Source organism: Lathyrus oleraceus, chromosome 6 (assembly GCF_024323335.1).
Source record: "Lathyrus oleraceus cultivar Zhongwan6 chromosome 6, CAAS_Psat_ZW6_1.0, whole genome shotgun sequence".
Lineage (NCBI taxonomy): Eukaryota > Viridiplantae > Streptophyta > Magnoliopsida > Fabales > Fabaceae > Lathyrus > Lathyrus oleraceus.
Genome location: NC_066584.1, coordinates 308,856,495 through 308,881,735, shown reverse-complemented (window position 1 = coordinate 308,881,735; position 25,241 = coordinate 308,856,495). Strand labels below are relative to the sequence as shown.

Below are 25,241 nucleotides of genomic sequence, written 5' to 3'. Positions count from 1 at the left end.
ATAAGCAAATTTATGACCACTATAATGAAGAACACCAGACGTTGGTAGGGACCAACGAGACCTATAGACCGATTAAGAACTTCATCGTAAGAATATTTTAATTGTCTTTCATCTTTTGGGTGATTGTTGGAACTATTATTGCATACGGTAAAACATTGATTTTTGTCTGACAAAGACTGGCTCATTTTCCTGTCAATGGACTGACTTTATAAAATTATGATGTGCCAAAATTTTCAATTTCAACAGATTGTAAAAATTTAATTGAAAAAAATAGATAAATTCTTTAGTACTTGTAAGTTTTAATTGGATACCGGTATTTTTAACATAAATAAATTTTAAATTTTAATTTATTTAACATAAAATAATATTAAAACATCTTGTTTCATTTTCTTTAAGAATATCAAAAATATCATAACTGTCATTCCCATATTACTTCAATTCAAAACCCCAATTTCACCATTTTTCTTTTTGTTTTAAAAACAAATTGACTTAACAGAAGCTACCAAACCTTCCAATAACATTTGTGCTTCGGCAACTATAAAAAAAAGAAAATCACCAAAAGGAGGAGAAACAAACTATTTGCCCTAAATTACATGAAAAAATAATTGCAGTTTGTATTAAACAAAGTTCTCAAATAGACTACTCACCAAAACAAGTTACACGGCAAATCACATGCAGAACCAAATTTGAAAATTTAGTTGGCATGGCATCTAAATTTGAAAATTTAATGATTCTACTCAAAATCTACATGAATACCGCAACAAAATTTCAACATCCTTTTTGGGAGAAGCATCGCTTCTTTTGGTAGAAAAATGGTGGAAATACTAGATGGAGATGAGCATCTAATCTATTCATGGTTTTGCATGGAAGGCAAAACCAGATGTTGTGGATGCACCTGCAAATCACCAACAAATTCAAAAATGTTACCAAGTCATCATAAGAAATATGCCACCACATTGGCTAGAGTGTTTCTCAATCAAATACAACAAACAGTTCATGATACATGTAGAGCAGGACAAAGGCAAATGCACAGCCTATATGATACTACTGAACAGCAAAATGAAGATAATGGTAGTATTAGATTATAGGTACAAAGTGCGACAAACAAGTCAGCAACTAATAGAAAACACTCACAAAGATCAAATGCAAATGAAAATCAGAAGAACACCAGGCAGAAATAATGACAAGATAGTTGAGAGACACCACTCTATCACTTTAAGCCCACTCGGTATTTTCTCTCAAGCAACATGGGGTAAGCTAGACATTTTTTGGGGCATAGAGGTGAAACATCTCCTAATGTCTCCTTATTATCGACCCAAGGGAAGCACATGCAGAAGTTATAAACCAAAGGTCAAACATCAGACCATTTTGCAAAATTCAGTATGGATTACATCTCATGCCCCTCTCTGTACTACCAGTCTTGGGTGCATTCCAATACGGTCTATTGATTGGGTTTAGGGATATGTGAGTATTGTTATGCACTCTTCTGGGTGCTCTGGGCAGTGTTAACACAAACAAGAGAAGAAGCTACAAAAACAATTGTCAGATGATTGTTCTGATATGCATCTGTTAGATTGCAAGAGAAAATAGCTAGCTAAAAATGCTACTAGTAGTCAAACTTGTCAGTCTAAGATTTTGAAAATAAATCAAGTTCTGATAATGGTAGAGATTCAAGAAAATTAGGGGGAAAAAGGAGATGGTCGAAGAAGATCAGAATAATTATTATGATGCATAAAAGATGTTTCTGAACTAAAAGCGATGGCAATATGTGTGAGGGCGTGCGTGTTGGAGATCAACTAACTCCAAGAGTAACTATTGGCATACTTACTCTGCTTAATAACTCAGTATAGACATTGAATCTCAGCATAGACAAGAACATAGAGAGCTTGAGACTCAAAACAGAATGGATGTATTGTATACGGGTCACACTTACTTACTAGACCTGAAGACAAAGCAAATTAGTGTAGTGAAAAGGTGCTTAAACCAATCCCTCGGTTTGTACTCTAAACCATAGATAGTCTTGTTACGATTGATGATTTCATGTCAATCAAAATAAGATTTTAAAATAGCTTATGTTGGGTGAATGTTATGGGGCAGGAATGGATTAGTAGAAAGAGATTAGGTCTCTGGGTGACTAAGAAATTAGAGTGTAAGAATAACATGTAAAGACATTAGAATAGGGACTAAAAATGAGTTTGGAGCATGAGGTTAGTGGCCGAAAAAGAGATCAAGAGGTCACGAAAGAAAATATCCTTAGATAATTGGACTTGGAAATAAAAATTCTACACCCAGGAGAAGATAGTGAAACTTATATGGGAAGATAATTGGACTTGGAGATAAACATTAAGAGAGGCTAAAGTAACCTGTAAATCAGGTATACAATAGTCAAAAATACGTGATTTCAAAACCGAATGATAATCCCCAATAGTTATGTGGATAATCCCAGATCAGATAAAACTTCAATGAATGGGTTTAATTCCCGTCCCCAATATATTTGGACTGATTCAGTGGATTGGTTGAACTAATCATGGCTTTCAATTGGCAAAATATACTGCTTCATATATTTATATTTTGCAAAGAACAATCCATTGCTTCACTTATTGAATAATATGAGCATGTACATGTTCATTAAAAAAGAAAACAAGCATCTATTCAAGAGAGACAAAGATTGTTACCTGGGAACCCATATAGTTCATAGAACCCTGATGAACAAGCTGCCATATGCATAAACCAACATCAATAGAAAGTACATAATAGCTAATAAACTGAACCTTGTTTTAACCAACAAGTTACCATAATAAAAACACAAATCCAACAAAAGATCCACAATCACACCTGCGAATTTTGCCCTCCAGGGCTAACTTGATCTCGTCTACCAGATCCATCACAACCTCTAACAGTTGTTCCTTTACTGTCACCCTATCAGAAATCAATGTTCACAAATATTAGCATTTCCATTGTCAGGATAGTCCATAATAAACCGCAAAATAACAGAAACAACCAGAGAGGAGGATTAACTAACCTCTAACTGTGATATTGTAGACATTTCAAAATCATCAAGAGAATAAAAAAGAAACAAACAAACAGTCAGATAATTATTATTAAGCCGTAAAACACATTGTCAAAATTTCAGCCAGACCTAGATGAATCCATTCACTTCAAAACATAACATTGTATAGGAATCATCCAAAAACATACATTAACCAAATGAGAAAAAAAAAGATAGTGAAATTACCTCTCTGTATCTTGCTAGGTACACCTTAAGCGGTTCTATATAGTCTTCAAAACCTAAAGTAGCCATTGCCCATAACAAATCATCTCCATTAATGGTCTTTCTCTTCTCTTTCTGGCATTTCTCACTCGCCCTACAACCCACCCAAAATAACCGTATCCAATTCAGAAAACAAACAAAACAAACAAAACCCTAAAAAATAAATTAACAGAGCACCAATCTTTCATTACATTCCAAAATACCCCAATTCTCAAAAACTGAAATTTACATTATCCATCAAAAAAGCGTAAAAGAAATCATTTTTGCAAATGGTTCTTACTCGCTGGTAATAAAACTGATGAATTCCGAGACACATTCCTGCATTGTATCTTTAGCATCCTTAGCAATCTTTCCATTGGAAGGCAAAGCCTTTTTCATGATCCTGCTAATGTTAGCTATAGGCAAGAAACGATCTTGTTCACGCGCAGCAGAGGAAGAGCCACGTGGACTTTGTTCGCCGCCACTCTCGTGGTCGTGGCCACCGCCAGCTGGACTCTCGGAATCTGCCATGGCATAAACCCTAGAAAGAACGAATGAGATCAAAGAAATAATTACAAACCAACCAATGCGATATGTAAAAAATAATTAAAAAAAAAAGTAATAATAATAATAATGTGAGGAATGGTGGAAATTAAATGGTGATTGAGACAGAACGGTAAGATCCGAAATGCACATGGATGGATGAAATTGAATAGTTGTGTATAGTACCTCTGAAAAATGTGTATTTGGCGCTCGAGCAGTGGTATCAGGGAAGTAATTGATTGATTGATGGGGGGTTTTGCTTACAAGACAATATTTAAATGACGAAAGTGCCCCCCAACATTCACACAATAAAATAATACATATAATTATGAAAAATATCAACTTAACATTTAAAATATATATATATATTATCATAAATTTAAAATATATAAATTTAATAAACAAAATACTTAACAAGTGCATAAGTTTTTCACACCATACTTAATAAATCAAATCAAATCTTATTAATAAATCCTAATTTTATAGTACTAAGAATCCAATTTTTATTGCAGTTATGTTATTGTATGCTCCAAAAATGTTATAGCACTGCAAATTTAATTTTTATAGCACTGCAGATCTAATTTTGGTTGCAAATCCAATTTTTATAGCCGGTACTATATAGCTTTGCAAGTCCAATTTATATAGTACTAACTAGCATTATAAATCATGAAGAAAAGCAACGCGTGAAGAATAATGGTAGAAAAAGACACGCAACAATGGGAAAAAGCAACAAGAAGCACACAAGAGCATCATACCTAATTTCTAAAAATTGAAATACTCGTGAACATGAAAATAAATCAATAGAACATTCATATAAATAGGTGAAAAAATAAGAAGAAATATGGCCTACCTTGTTAGGGTAAAAGAAGAAGCATGTCTGGAAAGAGAAGAGTTATAGTGAATGAATAGAAAAATGTCACGTGAATTGAAGAATGAAGAATATGAACGGTTAATAAAATTGAAATTTTTTAGGACAAAATTGTAATTGGGTTATTAATTGATTCCATTCCATTAGATACACTCCAATTTGGGGAATGAAAAATAGGTTAAAAAAGTGGTATTCGGTGGAATTGGTTCCATCATACTCCATTCCATTCCATTCATTTTTTGCAAAACCAAACAATGGAATATAACTCTAATCCATTCCATTTCATTTCATCTCTTTCCATCAATCCAAACAGACCCTAATTTCATAAATAAATAAATAAATCTATATAGTTTATTGTGTCATTCAATTTTTAAGAACATCAATTTATTTAATGCAATCATTCATACTATGGGTGTTTGAGATGCGGTTGGACGATTTTGATGAATACCATTCGAACAACAAAAGAAAAAAGCATCTGGTTCGATTTAGTTCGATTGGATTTTTAAAATAAAACCAATGTGGTTTGGATTGGTTCGGTTGGTTCGATTTTTTACAAGATTTTCATTGAATCATACATATATATAGAGAGAGAGAGAGAGAAAGAGAGAGATAGAGAGAGAGAGAACAACATACTTTTGTGTTTAGTCATTCATACATTACTAAATGACATAAAAAATCATCATATTTAGACCCAAAAAATTATTCAATATACAAAAAATCATATTAGACAAAAGTGGAATAAAAAACACATAAAATAGTAGCATAAAATAATATCAAAGACATTATAATAAAATATTTTTAAAAAATAGATGAGAAGAGATATTAGAGAAGATGAAAAAAAGGAACAGAAGAGATGCAAGATTAGAAAATAAAGGTGCGATAAAAACGTAATTGAAAGAGAAAACAATAACATAAAAATGATAAAATGAAAATGAAATAACATAAGAGAGGATATATTAGAGTAGAAAAGCGAGACATACATGCCAAAAAACACGAGAAGAATGTGCGATACTGCTAAGAGAGATTTAAGAAAGTCGAAATTGTAATCATAAGTGTGAGTAAGAAAAAATTGTTCGTTATTATAAGGTTAAGGCATAATAGGTTTAAGTTTTGGGTTGGATGTGGAATAAGTGAAGTTTGGGTTGTAACATAATATTGTTTTGTTTGGTTTAGTTCGGTTTGCAAAATACAAACCGCAAACAAAACCAAATTGTGCCGTTTTGTTAAGAAATTGTCCAAACACATCTGAACCAAATATGATTTATTACGGTTTCGATTTTGTTTGATTTAGTTTATAATTTTCTATTAGGTTGGTTCGATTTTGAACACTCTTAATTCATACTATAAATATAAGTTTCTTGCACATATTTTTTTTCTTGCAAAAAGATATACTTATCTTTCCAAGTTAAACAATTTTTGTAACATATTTTTATCTATTTATTTCTTCTTCAAAATCTTGTAGTATGACATTATCTATAATAAAATTTAGAGGTGTCTTATTGACTTCTATAGATCGGTTGACAATTCATTTTTTTTTTATGATGTGAATATTTTATAATGAATAGTTTAATAATGCTGATAGAAATAGTATCACTAGATTTAAAATGTTGCTTATGTTATGTGTATTAGAACTAAAAATTGATGTTTTTTCTTGTATCATAATTAGAGATGATCGATGAGATGACGGATCAATGTTTCGCTACAGTATACTTGAGCTTCTAGTATGATTGAGAGGGAGTTGATCTGCAAAATTAATAAAATTTAATAAATATTGTGTGTTATCACAAATCAGTGATTCCTTACTAACGTTGTTGTTCCTTTCGTTAGACTTGATGGTATTTGTCACATGTTTATGGATGTGGGTCATGTTGTTGTTCATTTTTACCTACTTGGCCATTTAAGTTATTTTTCTTCAATCTGATAAACAAAACTCATGAATTTATACAGGAAACAATATCTCGCAAATTCGACAGTGTTATTGATATCAACGATTCAAAGGAGACGTGGCGTCTTACTGTTCATATTCTTGATTTATGGATTGTCATTAATAGCAAATGTATATAACACGTTGAAATGATTGTAATGGGTGCAAAGGTCTGATACATTGTAGTTGATTTTACGTTTTTTAGATTTTTTTATATTCCTTGGAGTAATAATTAATTAATCTGTATTATTTTGTTCGTATTGCAGGGTGATCGAATTCAAGTTTTGATTCGACACGACCACACACCGAAGTGGAGAAAAATGTTAAAGGAGAATATTACCTGCGTCATAAATAATGACAATGTGTATGACAATGACTTTTATTGGAAGATTTGCGATCACCTAAAGAATTTTTTTTTAAGTGGCACCGGTGTGAAGTCCATTGAGCTTGCTAATATACCCCCTGACAAGTTTTTCTTCAAGGAATTTGATGAAATCCTACAAGAAAACTATAAAGTTGAAAGAGTTGAACGTAATTGTTTTATATGCTTTTTTTAAAGGAGTTTTATCTTACCTAGTATTTTTTTACAATTTTCATGTAATATCTTTTTGTGTATCAGATATAATTGGTGTCATTCACGGGATTAACAATTATCAATCAAAGTCGGACGGGAAAAAGGTGTTATTTCTTTGAAATAGAGGGATATGAGGTAATTGTGTTATGTTTTTTTAGCATTTATTACTTTTATCCTAAAGTTACTTAATATTATACTTACTATTAAGTTGTGTGTAAGGGAAATATTATAAACTGCAATTTATGGGATAGTTATGGGTCTAACTTTTTAAATTATTATAATGATGATATTAAAATTGGAGCAATTGTCATTGTTTTAACTTATGCAATGATAAAGGATTAGCAAGGTCGTTCCATTGAACCCCAAACTATATATATATATATATATATATATATATAATATATATATATATATAGATATATATATATATATATATATATATATATATATATATATATAATATATATATATATATAATATATATATATATATATATATATATATATATATATATATATATATATATATATATATATATATCAAATGACAATAAGGTATCAAATTTAGTAACATAACACATTTGATAATTTTTCACTTTGTGTCCGTATAACAAAATTTTTGGTTTGATTGAAAGATATTATCATATAGATCACGTCTATAAAATTTCACATCAATCAAAAATCAATTAATATTTTAAAGAGAATGATAAAAATTAACGGTTTTGTTAAGATTTTATAAGACGTTAGTTTTTATCCATCTCGTTGACATATCAAATTATTTTTTATTTATGTTAAGTTTTATAGATATAATCTATATGATAATAACTTTCAATCCTACGGTGGACATTGTTATACAGACATAAGGTGAAGAGTTATCGAAGATGTTATGTTACTAAGTTTGATATTTGATGTCATTTGATCCTAACCCTATATATATATATATATATATATATATATATATATATATATATATTAATATATATATATATATATATATATATATATATATATATATATATAATATATATATATATATAGGGAGATAGATATATAGAGAGAGAGAGAGAGGAGAGAGAGAGAGAGAGAGAGAGAGAGAGAGAGAGAGAGAGAGAGAGAGAGAGCGAGAGAGAGAGAGAGAGAGAGAGAGAGAGAGAGAGAGAGAGAGAGAGAGAAGAGAGAGAGAGAAGTTACTTAAAGAGTAAGCTTTTTTAGCTTACTCCAAATCATAATCTTTTAATTGAATATAATATATAGAGAGAGAAAGAGTATCAACTTACTCAAAGAGTAAGCTTTTTTAGCTTACTCCAAATCATAATATTTTAATTGAATATAATCTAATGGTTAATTAAGTAAAAAAAATAATTTAACCATTAGATTGAATTCAATTCAAAGACTATGATTTGAAGTAAGTTAAAAAAAATTGTTCTTTGAGTAAGTAAAAAAAACTTGCTCTTAGAGTAAGTTGCTCATCACTCATATATATAATTAGTTATTTTCTTGATGCAAATGTTATTCTTTAATGTATCACGGTCTCCAATGGATTGAACGTTTCGAAATTGTTGATCAATGAAGACATGCCTGTTATCCAGGAGTTTTTGACAAAGTAAAGTGACTTATGAATTATTTTTAATCTTTTCAGTCTGTTTTATAAGTTCATTATGTAATTTCTTATATTTTTGTTACATAAAATTTCCCTTTGAAGTTGGTTTTTGATCTTTAGGTTACCTATATCGGAGAAGAATGAGAAGCCTACTCAATTAACACAATCTTTGTTCAACTAGTCGGGTGGATCACAATTTACAACAATTGAAAGGTTTGTTTATAATGTCAAATGCATGTTCTTAAGCGACTTCTGCAAGCTAAAACATGTATATTGTATTACAATACAACCAAATTTGATGTTCAAAATCTAATATTATTTTATGTTTTCTAATTCATTACTCAATAATGAATTCTTAAGAGACTATATGTGTTACCGTAGCAACTATGTTAAAATTTATTGTTTCGAAATACGAATGATTCTACTATGGTTGCACTATATGCTCTTTAAAATCTCATGATCCTACACATTCTTATAGATTTTGGTTGTGGTGAAGTTGTTAAACAGCTGATACCAAAGTTAACTTATAACGTTTGTATTTCTATTTAAAAAGCTTTATTATATCATATTTTATAAATCATCTAAAATTTCCACGGGTATAAGGTTGAGATTCATGTCATAGATGGAGATACAAAGTATCATTTTATGTTATAGGATAATGATTGTGCAACTATCATAGGCATAACAATTGATCATACGCGCAAAGCAATGTTTGAGGTATTTATACTTTTATGTTTCAACATAAATTAAAAAGTTATTTACTTTACACGACTAAATTGTTTTATTATTTTACATTTATTGTGTTAGGATGGAGAAGACCATCCTATGATCTATAATGATGAACTTCATTTGATTTTAAACAAGAAAATGACATTTAGAGTTAAGATTCAACCAAACTTTAGTCAAATTTCTATTCACAAGCTTTAAACTGATGAATCATTCGTTAATCAGATTGTAAATGACTACATCGTTTGTGAGGTACAATATGAAATCATATATTTCAATATATATATAATATATATATATATATATATTATATATATATATATATATATATATATATATATATATATATATATATATATATATATATATATATATATATATATATATATATAGTTTGAACTTCCATATATGTAATTTCTTCATATGTGTTTAGAATTAGTCTAAACCACAAGATCGAGTGAAGCAAATCTTCAATTATCATTGGCGGTAAGTGATTGTGTCTCCCAACTAGACTAATATTGTTGTTGCAACTATATCTTATATGTGTGTATTTGTTTATATCCAGTCTAAATCACTAACTGGAAAGGTTGTTAACAATGAAGAAAATGTTGATTTATCCTCTATGAGTAAAATACTTATTATAACGCTATTCTTTTTTTCAAATTTTATTCCATATTTAACACCATTTATGTATTTGTTAATATTAAGTCTAAATCGCAGACTGTGAGAGTTACTATTAGTGAAGAAAACATTGATTTATTTGTTGTAAGTAAAAAACTTATCATTCTGCTATACTTTACATCAAAGTTTATTTCACGTATATCACCATTTATGTCGATAAATTATTTGTATTTTATGTAGCATTCGATGTCTGCATGTAGAGAGAATGAGCTTGATGTTAAGAGTGATGTAACTCCAATTAAAGTTAATTCAGCAATTGTAAGGGATGTTGATGTTAATTGTGATGTGTTTGGAGCTACCCAATACTCAGGGACCAAATCACCAAAGAAAGTAAAGATAAAACCAACCAATTGAAATACTTTGAATCCGTTCTAATTTCATTTTGAATCTTTGTTGGTTCCACTTATATTTTTCAGAAAGCTTAGTATTAGATGTTTGCATTTATAAGACACGGGGTGATCATGTGAAGTATTGTTTCATTACAAAATGTTAGCTGGATTTACTTGCTTTTTGGTTATGACTGATCACATTGTAATTTTACGATGACTATCCATTTTAGTCAGATGAATTCTCATCAAATTTAAAATTTCCAGTTTCCTTACGATCTAGAACAGTTGCATTTATCTTATATTAGAACTCTATGAATGCTTCATTATAACCTATGTAAGCTTTAAATATATACTTTTACATGCCTTGGATGTGAATGTAAGTTTATTTTATAATCTGTTTATATGGTGTTATTTGTTATAGCATTGTTTTGTTCGTGTTACTAATGTATTTGGTTGTTATAGGTTGGTTACAGTTCAGAGTCAGATAATGGATCGCATGATGATATTGATAATAATGCAACATAATTCACAAACTGATGTTCTTATGAATCAAGTATTATATTATATCTAATTGTAGTATATAATTATATTATTGGTCACAACGTTTGGACTGATTAATAAATATACATGTATTGTTGTCATTTTTATCAAGAGGTTACTATGACATAGGAGGTCCAATTGTACAATGGCAGGTGTGTGGTGCATGTATGTGATATCAAGAAAGAAAAAATAAGTGATGAAATGCAGCAAATGCAAAATTTATGAGGTGTTCTGGGAATAGCAAGGTTCAGCTTCCTTTGTTAAAAATTCCACCAAAAGTATTGCAGGAACTTTTTTTTGACATTGAAACATGTGAATTAGAGAGATTCCAACAATATATTCGAATGTATAATGATATTTGTATTTACATCTCCCGGAGAAAAAATGGATTATCATTTTAATAATGATATTTGTATTCAAGGTCAATCATGCCACATAATAGGTAGCATGTTATCATTGTCGGGTCAAAATCCAAAATTTGAACAGTTGTATATTTATCAATGTTTTAAAAACCGGACCGAATCGGCCGGTTCAATCAGTTGAACCGGGAACCGAAAATGATTTCGGTTGGATTAACCTTTCAAAACTGTTAGTGGGTTAAAACCAGAGTAAAACCGAAAAAATCGGATTGAACCGTCCAAAATCATTTGAACCAAAGAACCGAAGCCGGTTTTGTAAAACCGCCCGGTTCGGAAAATTTCATCAAATTGACCATTTTTTAAATTTTTTTATAAATTTTAATATGTCAATATCAAAACTTAAAATATATTCTCAATCACAAAAAAAATTCCGTAATTTTTTACAAACAAACAAACTTCTAAGTTTTATCACTCCATTATACTTTTTCTTTCAACCACACTTTATCATCAGCACGCCGTCTCTTTCAAACATAGTCACGATATCTAACTCAATATTGATTGTCGTTCAAGTCAATATTGTTTGTTGTTGTCAATTTAGATTTTTTGACGTAATTCAATTCAAATTCATTTTTTTGTTTAATAAAGTAGATTATATTATTTATTTTTGGTATTTTATCTTATTTAATTTAGATATTCTTAATTATTTGAATATTATTTTAGTTATTATATTATTTTAATTTTGATTTGAATTAGTTTAACTTATTTTATTGTAATTATTTAATTTGGTCAAATTGTTCTTAAATGAATGTTGAAAAATGAAGTGTAGAACTATGTTATGTTATTATATGTATTATTGATATTGTTGTATTAAATTTGTAATGAATTTTTGAAATGTTTATTTTATTAAGTTGTGAACATATGATTATGTGTGACATATTTATGAAGTTTAGTTTTATATTATTAGTTTATTTAATAAACGGTTCGACCGTTGGTTGAACCGGTTGAACCAATTCAACCTTAAATCATAAGTTTCACCGGTTCGATCTTCGATCAGAGTTTTAAAATATTGATATTTACGATATAGATGATGAAATTCAAAATATTGTCTACGTTATTACATAACATCAGTTTTAGGTTGATCTAAATATTAGTAAAAAATTGATCTTATTATATTGGATTGTAGGATAAAGAGTGGTGTTGACGAGGAAATTGTCAGTAAGTTGTCTGAAATGTTGTATGAAAACAACATTCATGCTCAATCATTTCGAATTGCCAAAGAAATATCGAACTGAGGGAATGTTTTTGATTTGAAACTTCGGTTGATTTCAGACCATAAGAGTGATGGAAGGATATACAATCAACCAGTTGTTTTCGAAGTGGCTGCTTTGATTGTTAAAGATGTTGATACCGCAGAAAAAAGAGAAATTATAATGCAAAAACAGTCCAGTGATCTTCAAAGAATAGATGAGTACCATATCGGCTATTTAGGATACCAATATCCATTGATAGTTCGATGGTTATATGCCTAATGTAAAGCATCGAGAAAAGGCTTCAAATACTTATATTGATCAACATTCCATCGGTTCTAAAGGGAAGGTTGAAGATATTCCATGGGAACAAGCGACAAAAAGAAACCGACTTATCATAAGAGAGTGGATGGCATTTCGAATCCAATCCAGACCAAATGAGGCACCGACGATATCGAAATCATGAAGGCTTTACCAATAATTTTTGGTCGATGGGTTTACAATGATGGAATCGGAAAGACTTCAGTGGCTTTGGAAAAATCAATCAAAACTCAAACTTGGAAAGTATCATAATTTGAGTGAATTAAATTCGAACGGTCAAACCCAAGGTTCAAACACGGGAAAGAGGATTGTGTTGTCTTCATCTTATGTTGGTAGTCATAGATATATGGATCAACTCTATTTCGACATAATGGTAATATGTAGATATGTTGGATTTCTTGATTTTTTATTGCATTTACATGTAACCTCAACTGACCGAGATACAACATTTACTTGGAACAATTAATTTAAAACCAAGTTATTATCCAAACATTAACTCAAGATTTTTTAAACTTAATTTTGATGAGTTATTATCTAACTTGACCAAGAAATGTGAGATGGGCAAGGTTCTTATTTGTAACTCTATATTTATATATATATATATATATATATATATATATATATATATATATATATATATATATATATATATGTCAAAACATTTGAATCCCAACATACAAGATTTGGCTGCTGATTTGTTTTGGGAGAAAGAAATCACAAGAGCGTCAAAGGGCAGAAAAATATCTTGGTGATAATTCATAAAACATATTGAATAACATTTTACATTTTTATCTTTTTCAATTTTTTTTATTTTCTTTATTTTGATTATGATTAAACTGACAGAATATTCAAATATTTTAGCATTTTCCAGCTGAGATTATTAAGAATGGTCTACGTGTAGACCAAATTGTCATAACCTTGATGGACCTTAACGAAATGATGCACCATGATTGTGATATTCTTAAAGATAACATACCACATGCAAAGATGTGTCTTGGAAATGGTTTGTCCGAGTATGTAAAATCCAAAAACCATAAAGTTGGCGATGTCTTGATTTTTCATTATCACTCTGCTTCAGCGATGTTATACGTCAAGTTGGTAGAAAACCAAGCATGAGGAATGGTGGAAGGAATGTATGAGGATTTAAGATAATTTGTATATGTCATTTGAATGTTTAAATATTTATTTTAAGATAAGTTTTTCTTTGGTTTTGTCACTTGGTTTTCATATTTGATGTTCTAAGTTAATTTATATGTTTCTCCAATCATGCAATTTAAGTAATATGAATGATAAAGTTCATCAAAGTTTCTTTCATTTTATGTATTTCAAATATTTATCTAATATAATATATTTGGGTTTTGCCAATGTAAAATCTATTATTTGGGTTTTTTAAATAATCCATGTCAAATGTAGATTTCAACGTGGATACCATTTGGTGTTAAAACTTAATTGTACATATTCATTATGTGTTAACTTTTATGTGTTTTTTATCTAGTGACAAGTACTACAACCTAATTAATACTCTATCCATCTCATAAAAATGTCTTATTTACACTTTTTCTTTGTCTCAAAATAATTGTCCTTTTACAATATCAACGCAACATTTATTATTATTTTTCCACTATCAACTTCTGTTTATTAACTTTCACTTTATTTAACCACTCTTTTAACTAAAATTAATAAGGGTATTCTAGTAAATAGTAATAGTTTTATCATCAAAATCAATACATTGAATCATTTCCTTAAGAACCGTGAATTGTTCAAATATGATATTTTTTATGAGACGAGGGAGTAATATTAATATTTAAAGGACAATCATTATTTAAAACATTTTTCCTCTAAATTCATACATTTTTTATATACATTTATATAACATACATATCTATTTTCTTATTCTAAATTTATATAATATTTATATCAACTTAGCACGACTCGTGCGCACGCAAAAGTCTCTTACTATGAATATAAGTTTCTTGCACATATTTGTTTTTCTTGCAAAAAAAAAAGATTTACTTATCTTTCAAAGTTAAGAAAATTTTGTAACATTTTTCTATTTATTTATTTATTCTTCAAAATCTTGTATGACACTGTCTATGATAAAATAAATGCATTGCTCAGTTCAGAGTTGTGTTATCGACTTCAATAGATCGATTGGCAATTCATATTTTGTGATGTGAATATTTTTTAATGAATAGTTTAATAATGTTGATAGAAATAGTTCCACTTGATTAAAAATGTTACTTATGTTATGCGTATTAGAACTAAAGATTAATGTTTTTAATTGTATCATAACTAGATATGATTGATGGGGTGACATATCAGTGTTTCACTATAGTATACTTGAGCTTCTAGTATGATTGAGAAGGATCTGATTGGTAAAACTAACGCTCCAATGTTCAAGTCAATAAACAAATAATGAGAAATGTGTGAGAAAGTGTTTTAATGTGTATCTTTTCTTTCACATGGGATCTTTTATGTACAAGACTAAGTTGGAGTGTTCTAGGTTTGGATTAAATGTGGGTTTTTTATTGGGTATTTGACCGACTCATAACAGTTCACCCAAGATTTATTGTGGTGTGGTGGCGAAAAGCCTTTCAGAGAACTAAGTTGAGTTCCCCACACTATGGTTGTTGCTTGGAAAATTGTAAAAGGTTTGGCAGTCGATGTGAATATCCTTAGGATCGGGTGCATTAAATGTGAGTCTCGTCATTGAGACGTTTCACATGATTTGTTTGACACAAAGCTCTAGTTTTATAGACCAGGGAGTGACACTTCTTCCTATGATACTTAAGTGCACTCAAGTTTCATTATATTCTCGTGGCAAAATCTAAATGTTGCTTTCCCGCCTCTTAATCTACTTTTATTTTGCGCCCTTAATTGATTTGCCTTGCTTATCTGTATAAGGTTTGATGACAGTTTGTCATTACATGATTCTTATGAGTATTTGCGATGAATTCGATTAAATCTCAAGTTAAATATGAGCTAAATATGAAGAAGTTTAAAGAAAATGAAGAAGTCGAAGAAACAGAGCAAAATAAAGAAATCGGTAAGAAATTGTGAAGAAACAATTAATTTTCATCACAATCTATATCTTGACGTCTGTCCAGTAAATTGATCATATATGGAGTTTCGTAACTCGTTTCAACGCTTTTTTTTTTCAAAATGAAGCTAAGAGAAATATCTACATTCCAGAATAATCATGCACACGATGGAAAGTATTTTGTGCACGATGCAGCATGTTCAAATCATGTGTGCAATGGAAAAGTATCATGTGCACGGTGGATTGTTTTCTGGGATTTTCTGACGCGTTTTGATTGCTTTAAAATGATAATTTTGATATTTTTTCAATGGTTCTAAACTTTACCCGAAAAGGGTTCTACACCAAAAGTGACGATTTACAACACTAGAAGACATACTTGGAAAGCATTTGAAGTCATTGGAGGCCAATTCTTCAAGGGAATTCTTATGCAAACCTCTTATTAATATTTGGTATTGTAATTTCAATTATGAGTAGCTAATTCTCTCTAAGTTAGGTTGTGTTTTTATGAACCTATTTCAATATTATTGGGTAATATGTTGATTTGACTTTGCATGAATTCTTTGATCTATAATTCTATTCAATTATTTCTTGTTTGTAATGTTTTTCATGTGAGATACTCTTTTAATATGATTTTGAGCACATAGGGAATACTGACCATTAGTTTATGTGTTGGACCTATGGCAATTGTCATGCTTACGTTGGTTAACTAGGGATATGAAACTTTGAGTAGTGGCTTGTGAATTAATGCTCTGTTGTATTGCTTGATTCTGCTTACGCTAGTGGACTAGGGATAGGAAGTTCTGAGTAGTGATTCATGAGCTATAGCGCAATGGATTGGTTATAGCGGTTTTGTTAATTCACTGTAGGATTATAGTGATGAGATTATTCACGTAAGGTATCAAACATAAACAATATATAAATAGAGGATTCTATACACAATCTGCCCGCTTTAGTGAATTTGTTAGAACACTTTATTTTATTTTTGCATTCAAAACTTGAAAATCCCCCTAATTTAATATTTTTTACGTATTATACAATATTGTCTTGTTAAATAGCAGTCCATGTGGATTTAAAAATATTTATTACTGTGACATTATCAGTACATTTGTCGAGAAGTTATCAAGTTTTTACCACCGTTGTCGGGGACTGTTGATAATTTTAACAGGGCGACGCTTGTACAACGTTTAATTTCTTCATTCTCCAATTGTCAACCACTATATAACTTACTATCATACCTTAAGGTTCAATACATATATAACATATCATATCATGTAGAAAGTTACACCAGAAGAAAGTGGATCCACTAATTCCAAACCAGTAACGTCTAGTGAGTGAGCATAGGCGAGAATTCCTCCATTGTTCTTGCAACACAATTGAGTTTTTCACCCTTTTAACATCTTGTCCCAAAACTAGTGCCTAGAACATGAGCTTAGAACAAAAAAGAACCGCCTAGCTAAAATAAATAAACAGCACAAAACCAAAATGTAATGCTAAAGAACATGAACAGTAGCTGAAGCCCCTAAAAAAAGTGTAGCCCAAGAAAACATAAACACCGCAAACCAACAAATCCTAAGAAAATTTAAGACTAACAAATCCAGAACAATACCTTCCCATAAACTTGAATATTTATTCCACACAAAAAAAGATAATCCACACCCATGTCTTTTCTATACAGTTATCCCATGCATTAGCCTAAAACAACTTGGAACATAATAAGGAGAAAGGTCCTAAGCTTGACCCAACAAAAGAAAGATTAATGATGATCTATTTTTCTTGTCATATATGTCGCTCTAACACAAAAAATTGAAAGGTCAAACTTAAGATCTTAAAGAAACGTTTAATGGGAGACAACTCATCAGATAAGTTTTTATTTCATTTGCAAAATTTAAATTTAAATTTATTTTTAATTAATTGTTTTGTTTTGTAGCATGTCACGTTTAGGAGCAGTAGGACAAAGACTTTGAGAAAGATATTGAAAGAAGAAAGAGAGACTAAAAACTCTGTTTAATCCTTTTTTTCCTAATCTCTTTGCACTTTCTAGTGTTGTTGTTGTTGTTTCAGGAAATGAGTCCAAAACTAAGTCGCTCCTCTCGAGCGTCATCATCAATCAGACAAGGGTATAGTGGACCAAACATAATCAAGACTTCAACAACATCATGCTAGTCGTGTATGACTTTTTCCGCTCCAATGACATGTTAATTTAGAGTTTTCTGAATTTGTATTAATTTTTGTGATTCCCTTTTACGTCCAACAAGTCATTCTCTCAAGTCAATCTAGAGTATTAGATATAATACTTGATTCCCCATTATACCAATAAATTTTTGTTCATCTTTAATAAACAAGTTTGTTACTGTTGTTTCTTTCAGATTTACAAAGTTGTAATTTTAGCAGTGAACAAATGAACCATAAGCATTATCAAAAATAAAGGTGATCATCAGGAAAGTCCCTTGCGGATTGAGAGTTGAGGAAGAAAGGAACAACCAAGTACCTTGTACTCAATCTCCAGATACCTCTACTAGTAAGGTTTGAGCCAAATATTCCATTGTGTATTTTTCCTTCTTATGAGAGTATTTGTATAATTGTTATTTTCTAGAATTTGCATTATTTCTGATTTAATCTATTGGTTTGATAAATACACACTAAGACACTTATTTGTGGTAAACTCTGAGCCTTTTCAAACAAACTCATATATCATGTTTATATCATTTGCTAACCACTTTGAGACTAAGTCCTTTCTTTCTGTGACATAGCCATATCAATTAGCCAATTGACTTGAAATATTAAATCTTTCCACTCTCTCTTTAGAGTTAGGTAGAAAACTTAGTTCATTGGTCATATGCAAAAGAATAAGTTTAGGGTTGCTCTTGGAAGTGAGCAAAGTTCAAGTTTGGGATTGGTATACTAGAGATTTTGATTAAAAATTCAAAAAAATAAATATGAGAAAAATCAAGAAGTCAAAGCAACTTCTTCAAAAAAAATGAGAAAAACAATGTTTAGGACCATAAAATGTTAATCTCTAGTACCAAAGTAATTAAGCAAAAGTTGATATGAAAAGGAATATGATAAAATAAGAAAAACTAGGTACCTAACTCCAAAGGTTTAAGTCTACTATCCAAAATTATCATACCTTGACACAAGCCCCATTACAACCTTGAAAGACCTCCAAAAGTGTGTGTTTATGTGACTTTGATTGATTTTATTATAAATTTTACAAACTTATGGTAAAATACTTTTGTACGCTAATTGTGTGATTACCCCTTCAATTTGAGTAAAAAAATTAGTGAGCTAAGAGACGGGTTCAATACTTGTTATGTTGGAAGAACTTTTCCAAATTTACTCGATTGAAGTCGGGAACTGGACTGATGATCAGTTAACACAATGGGTTGTGTTCATTCATTATTATTGCAATTTGTTTTTCTGTTTGAGATGTGCAACTTCAGGCGAGTTACCAGAGGACAAGCAACAAATTAAGTTTGAGGTTGTGATGACAGTTTGTCATTACATGATTTTTATGAGTATTTGTGATCAATTCGATGAAATATAAAGTTAAAGATGATCTAAATATGGAGAAGTGTGAAGAAAATGAAGAAGTCGTAGAAACAGAGCAAAGCCAAGAAATCGAGAAGAAATTGTGAAGAAACGAGCAATTTTCAGCATAATTTACATCTTGACGTATGTCCAGTAAATTGATCATATACGGAGTTTCGTAATTCATTTTGACGCGAAGTATTTTGAAAAATGAAGTTAAAAAAATATCTACATTATGGAATAATCACAAATGCAATGGAAAGTATCACGCGCATGATGCAACATGTTCAAATCGTGTGCGGGATGGAAAAGTATCATGCGCATGATGGACTGTTTTCTCAGAGTGTTTTGACTGCTTTAAAATGAGAATTTTGGTACTTTTTCAAGGGTTCTTAATTTCATTTGAAAGTGGACATATTTCTACACCAAATCTGATGATTTACAACACCAGAAGGCATATTTGGAGAGCATATGAATTTGTAAGAGAAATAGGGGATTCTATACACAATCTGACCGCTTTAGTGAATTTGTTAGAACACTTTATTTTATTTTCGCGTTTAAAACTTGAAAATCCCCCTAATTTATTATTTTCTACGTATTTCACAATATTGTCTTGTTAAATAGCAGTCCATGTGGATTCGATCTTTTGTATTACTGCAACATTATTGATACACTTGCCAAGAAGTCATCAAGGTTCGCTTGAGATTTCAAAACTCCCCTTCCCTCTTACACAAACTTCACGTTCTTTTTCTTATACGCCTTTTGATTACTTTTCTTTGATCTTTGGCAACACATATTTCGCCAATCATTTTCTTTCTTCAAGTTATACATTTCCTGGACCATCACATTTTTTGGGTCATCTCATTTAATTACTACCTATGTTTTTTGGTTTCTCGAGTACCCTATTTTTCTTTATTCTTTACAATTCATTGCTCCCCTTCATTGCTCAAGTTCTGATATTGATATAGTGAACCCATGAATGACAAATGTTAAGCCTTTAAGAGTAACTAACTTGTTGCAACCCTTATCATGCTTAATGATATCTCTAAGTCTATAGGGGGTTCCGTTAAATATGGTAGTGAAACCTCTAGTTTTCATTTTGTTTGAGGTGATGATGATTCTTCCAAAAGAGATACCATGATAGTCCCGTTGTTTGAGGCGTGGGTTCTAGTTCCTTTCTCCCCCAACCGTCTCTTTTAGATCTGGGACCTATTAAGGTTGCTCGTGATGAAACGATTCAGTAGTTATTTCATTATATCTGTCAGGGAGGTGAATGGTCAAAATCCTAGTGATAGGGAGGTTAGAGATCATATTATCTTTTGAATCCATTCTCGGACTCATGATTGGCATTATCTTTTTCATAACAGGTCGTTATAATTTCTTGTTGCTTGTGGAATTTGTAAAAAAATTGCATTAAACTGGTCATGACATTGTGATAATTTATCCTTCTCTTTAATTAGGTATTTTTACTTGGTTTTATTTTGTCTTATGTGATTTTTTTCATCACTTAGTTGTCTGTGATTTTGTTTCTTTACTTTGCTTTTCAAGATTTCACGTCATCGTTTATTCACTTACAATTTTGTTTCAACGTTTCATATTTCATGATTACATTTCATCATTTATTCGCCTGTAATTTTGTTTCATTATTTTGTCTTTCATGATTTTTGTCACAATTTATTCACCTCACGATGACAATTGGAGTATGCTTTGATGCCTCTAGGGTTCGTGCCCGACCAAAGGTCGGTCCCCCTTCCCTGCCTCCATATGATGATATATTTTAAGGTCGACGTATCATGGGTTTCACCGTTTATGCTATAGAGCGATTAACTACCAAGAGAGAGATGTACCAATTATGGAATTGTGTGTCAAATTTATCTTTAATCTTGATTTCTTATTAGATATAATCATATAAAGCTCAACAAAAGGTCATGGTATCATCTATCTCAAAGCATTACATAAGGGAATAAATAATCGCTTCATATTTGGGCAATATGGGTGATATTAAAGTAAAGTACCATTTGAGCTCGGTTGTGTTCAATGTCTTGGAGATTGGTTACTCGACCAGGGTTTCCAAGGTGTATGCTTTGTTCCCGGTAATAGCTTTTGTCATGCATGGTCTTTCCTAGTTGGCTTAAAGCTTCCCATCCTCGAAAATTTTCCCTTCGACATCCGCACACCTTAGTGTCAGGTTATCGCACTACTACAAAAAACACATTTAACCTCGGATGCGAAATACATTTAACCTTAGCTAAATAAGCAAGGTAACAAAGGGAGTCATGAAAAATGGCCATTTTACCCCTCGATTTTTAAATAATCGAGGGGTAAAGTTATCTCCACATGGGTTCGACCCATAACATCTGTCTTTTTATTATTTTCAGAATTGGATGGCGCACCCAATATTAAATCTTAGTTTTGTGTAAAACTGAGGTAATAACGCAATATTTTTACCTCACTTATAAGTAAAAACCGAGGGGATAACATTATATATTTTTTATACTTTCGTTTGTACATGTATTACATAACCATGTCACCGAATATAATGTTAGATTAATATATATATATATATATATATATATATATATATATAATATATATATTATATATATATAATATATATATATAATATATATATATATATATATATATATATATATATATATATATTGATCCTATGTTCCTGATAACAAAAAAACAACAAGATCAATAAAACAATATGCGGAAATAGAATTAGAGGTTTTACCTCCAGCCATTGTTGCAGTGTTGTGGGTGCATTGCCTTTGATTCTTCCAAGCTCTTGCTCTCTCAATATCGATGGTGTATTTCTTTTGTGATGAGAGAAAGATTTGGGGACCAAAGACTATTTATAGACTTGATTCTACCATCAATAATTTAAAGTCATTAAAACTCATTACCACCCAATTAAATGGTCATATCAATTTACATTAAAACCAAAATAAATCATACCTTTTTCAGAACCAAAATCCCAAAACTATGGATCACATTAAAATTGGTTTTTTATTATTAATAATTATTATAATAAAAATAAGAAATTGTTACATTCCCTCACTTGGTCCATAGAACTGATTATTGGCATAAATGAGTCATGGAAAGCTTTCTCAAGAAATAAATATGTGAATCCTAGAGATAGTCCCTCTTAAAGCGAGTAGTGTAACACCCCTTTTTCTACCCCAAATTATTCAGCATATAATCAGAGTAAATAAGCACGCATATAAAGAAAAGGGCGTCACATCGACGTTTTCGAAACTTAAAACTTTCAAAAACCAACAATACACCTGGTCATTCAAAATAACACATTTCACTCATCATGAATATTCAAGCAATATGCGTTCGCAGCGGAAAATAAAGAATACTCATGTATTTCATAATATGATCCATGTCCCATACCATGATCATCTCTCAATAATCACTTCAAATAAAATAAAACAATTAATGACATAAAACATATCAAAATAAGATACGAGTTCAATACCACTAATCTACCCAGTGTTACATGACCAGAGCATTGACTCATTACCTAATTTCAAACTAAATACGAAAACTCTCCAGCTATTCTTGAGCGAGCTACCGTCCACCTACTCCAGCAATACTACTCTATAGTATCTGCACGATACCCATGTAAAGGTAACATTCAAACAGAAAGGGTGAGAATTCCAAATCATTATGAAATAGCATAATAAGGCATAATGAATTAAAACACAATTTAAGAATTCATCACACTTGGTATAATTATATCAATGATATTAACAGACAATCATTCCACATAATTCAAATGTACATCACACTCACATCAATACACACATTCAATGATCACATAACTATAGACGACTCAATGCAAGACAATGTGACTCTATGCATGTGGTACCGCAATGTGAACTCAAAGTTTCACCGCTTTCCGATTCAATATCTAGAATCCAAGTCACGCTTCAGATCCAGACAAGACCAAAGCCTACGTCTATTTCCAATGAAGGATCACCGCTTAATACTACGCCTAATCCCAATCAAGGATTAACGTCTGCTACGTCTGTTTCCAATTAAGGATCACTGCTTAATACTACGCCTGATTCCAATCAAGAATCAACGTCTGCTACTTCTGTTTCCAATAAAGGATCACCGCTTGACCATGCTATGAATGAATGCACACATACCAACACATATGCAATTAAGACCTTCTATACCGTCTTAACATCCCACATATCACCATAACACATAATTGGTACATATACATATTCATCATCACACATCATCTACTATTTCATATACACATCCATAACCATAAATCATTCACAATTCAATAATGGTATACATACACATTCATACAATATTTTATTTTCATCATGATAAAATTCATGGCATTTATAAATCACATAATATCTTATAACATGGAACAATAATAATAATCCTTTACGTTATCTTTAGTCATGTTATTTCACAATCAAACATATCAACCATGTTTAACACCCATCAAAATAAAATTCATAGAATTTTTAAGACGCATAATACACTATAATATGATATTATGATAATAGTCTTTTTCATTATCTTACCAATGCATCCGTCCGCATTCAAAACGGCGTTATAATGCCCAATTAATTCATTAATCTATCTTAATCAAGATTTAGATTAATATTTATTCATTGCATAAGTATTCAACAACAACCTCTCTAGCCTAGTGGTAAGGCATGTACAGTTTCAGGGAGGTACTGGTGACAAATTCTTGTAATTTGAATGCATAGTCAGATTAAATGAACACCACCCTGCCCCAGGTTAAATGTAAGGGTTTGTAGATCCGAAAGAAACTCCTACTTCTAGGCTCGAAGTGGTTGACTAAGTATTTTTTTTATATAAGAGAATAAAAATGAGCGAATGCGAGATAATTTGCTCAAAACATGCGTTATTACTTCATTAATATTACCATTAAAAACAACAAAATTTAAAAGCAAGTAGCATTTAATCAACAAAGAATTTACAAATGCAAATGAAAACAAATCAGTCCAATGATTGTCAATGTTAAGGATGTCTTCCTGTTTGAACCACTGGCCTTATGAGATACTCCCTCGAAGTCTTCGAACTTATTCAGGCGAGAGGTTGGTGTGCACCAACAGGTTTCCATCTGGAAAGGATATGTACTTTTGTCGATCAACTATTGTGTTTTGGCCTTGAAAGCATTGCAATGCTCAGTTGAGTGCCCTATTGATCCAGCATGATATCCACATTGCACATCGGGATCATACCCAGGTGGATATGGTTCTGGAAATGGCCTGAGAGACTTGGGTTCCACCAGCGAGCTTTGAATCAGACATGGCAAAAGTTGACTGTATGACAGGAGCATTCCTTCTTTCCAGATTGTTTCGAGGCCTATGCTGGTTCAGATGCTGATTATGATATCCTTGACCATGAGATCTTTGATTTGTATGAGGAACAATCCATGGTTGCTTGAATGGTGCTCTAGGCCTTGCCGGTTGCCTATAAGGATAACGTGGTGTTGGAAATGGTGATTGCTGAGAAGGTGAAGAACCATAGGGTCTGGCTGGTGCATCGTGAGAATACCCAACATCTACCATGACTGCATTCATTTCATCATCCTCTTCTTTTTGGTAATCGCTGAGGGATTCTCTCTCGCTAGCTTGGTTGCTCGAGGCACCTTGGATTCTTCCACTTTTTAGGGCACTCTCGATGCGTTCTCCAATTGTC

General features: G+C 31.0%; 1 protein-coding gene across 2 annotated transcripts; it reads right to left on the bottom strand.

Annotated features, from left to right (window-relative positions):
* Positions 1-589: 589 nt before the first annotated feature.
* LOC127098604 (nuclear transcription factor Y subunit B-10) lies at positions 590-4,105 on the bottom strand. 2 transcript variants are annotated; one of them, XM_051037238.1, is made up of 6 exons: positions 3,552-3,871; positions 3,236-3,365; positions 3,023-3,028; positions 2,836-2,919; positions 2,676-2,714; positions 590-895 (listed from the first exon to the last, which is right to left on the bottom strand). In XM_051037238.1, exons 1-6 carry the CDS (start codon positions 3,779-3,781, stop codon positions 848-850), a joined length of 537 nt encoding a protein of 178 aa, XP_050893195.1. In that variant the 5' UTR covers positions 3,782-3,871; the 3' UTR covers positions 590-847. The 2 variants fall into 2 exon arrangements, with proteins under 2 accessions (XP_050893195.1, XP_050893194.1); XM_051037237.1 differs by lacking the exons at positions 590-895; positions 2,676-2,714; positions 2,836-2,919; positions 3,023-3,028 and adding an exon at positions 3,980-4,105 and having other exon boundaries at positions 3,185-3,365; positions 3,552-3,791.
* Between the last annotated feature and the right edge of the window lie 21,136 nt (positions 4,106-25,241).

Coding starts and splice junctions, on each gene's coding strand:
- LOC127098604 (XM_051037238.1), bottom strand. CDS start 3,781: ATGGCAGATTCCGAGAGTCCAGCTGGCGGTGGCCACGACCACGAGAGT. Junction 3,366..3,551: donor ATCAGTTTTATTACCAGCGA/GTAAGAACCATT, acceptor GGTGGGTTGTAG/GGCGAGTGAGAAATGCCAGA. Junction 896..2,675: donor TGAACTATATGGGTTCCCAG/GTAACAATCTTT, acceptor GGTGATTTGCAG/GTGCATCCACAACATCTGGT.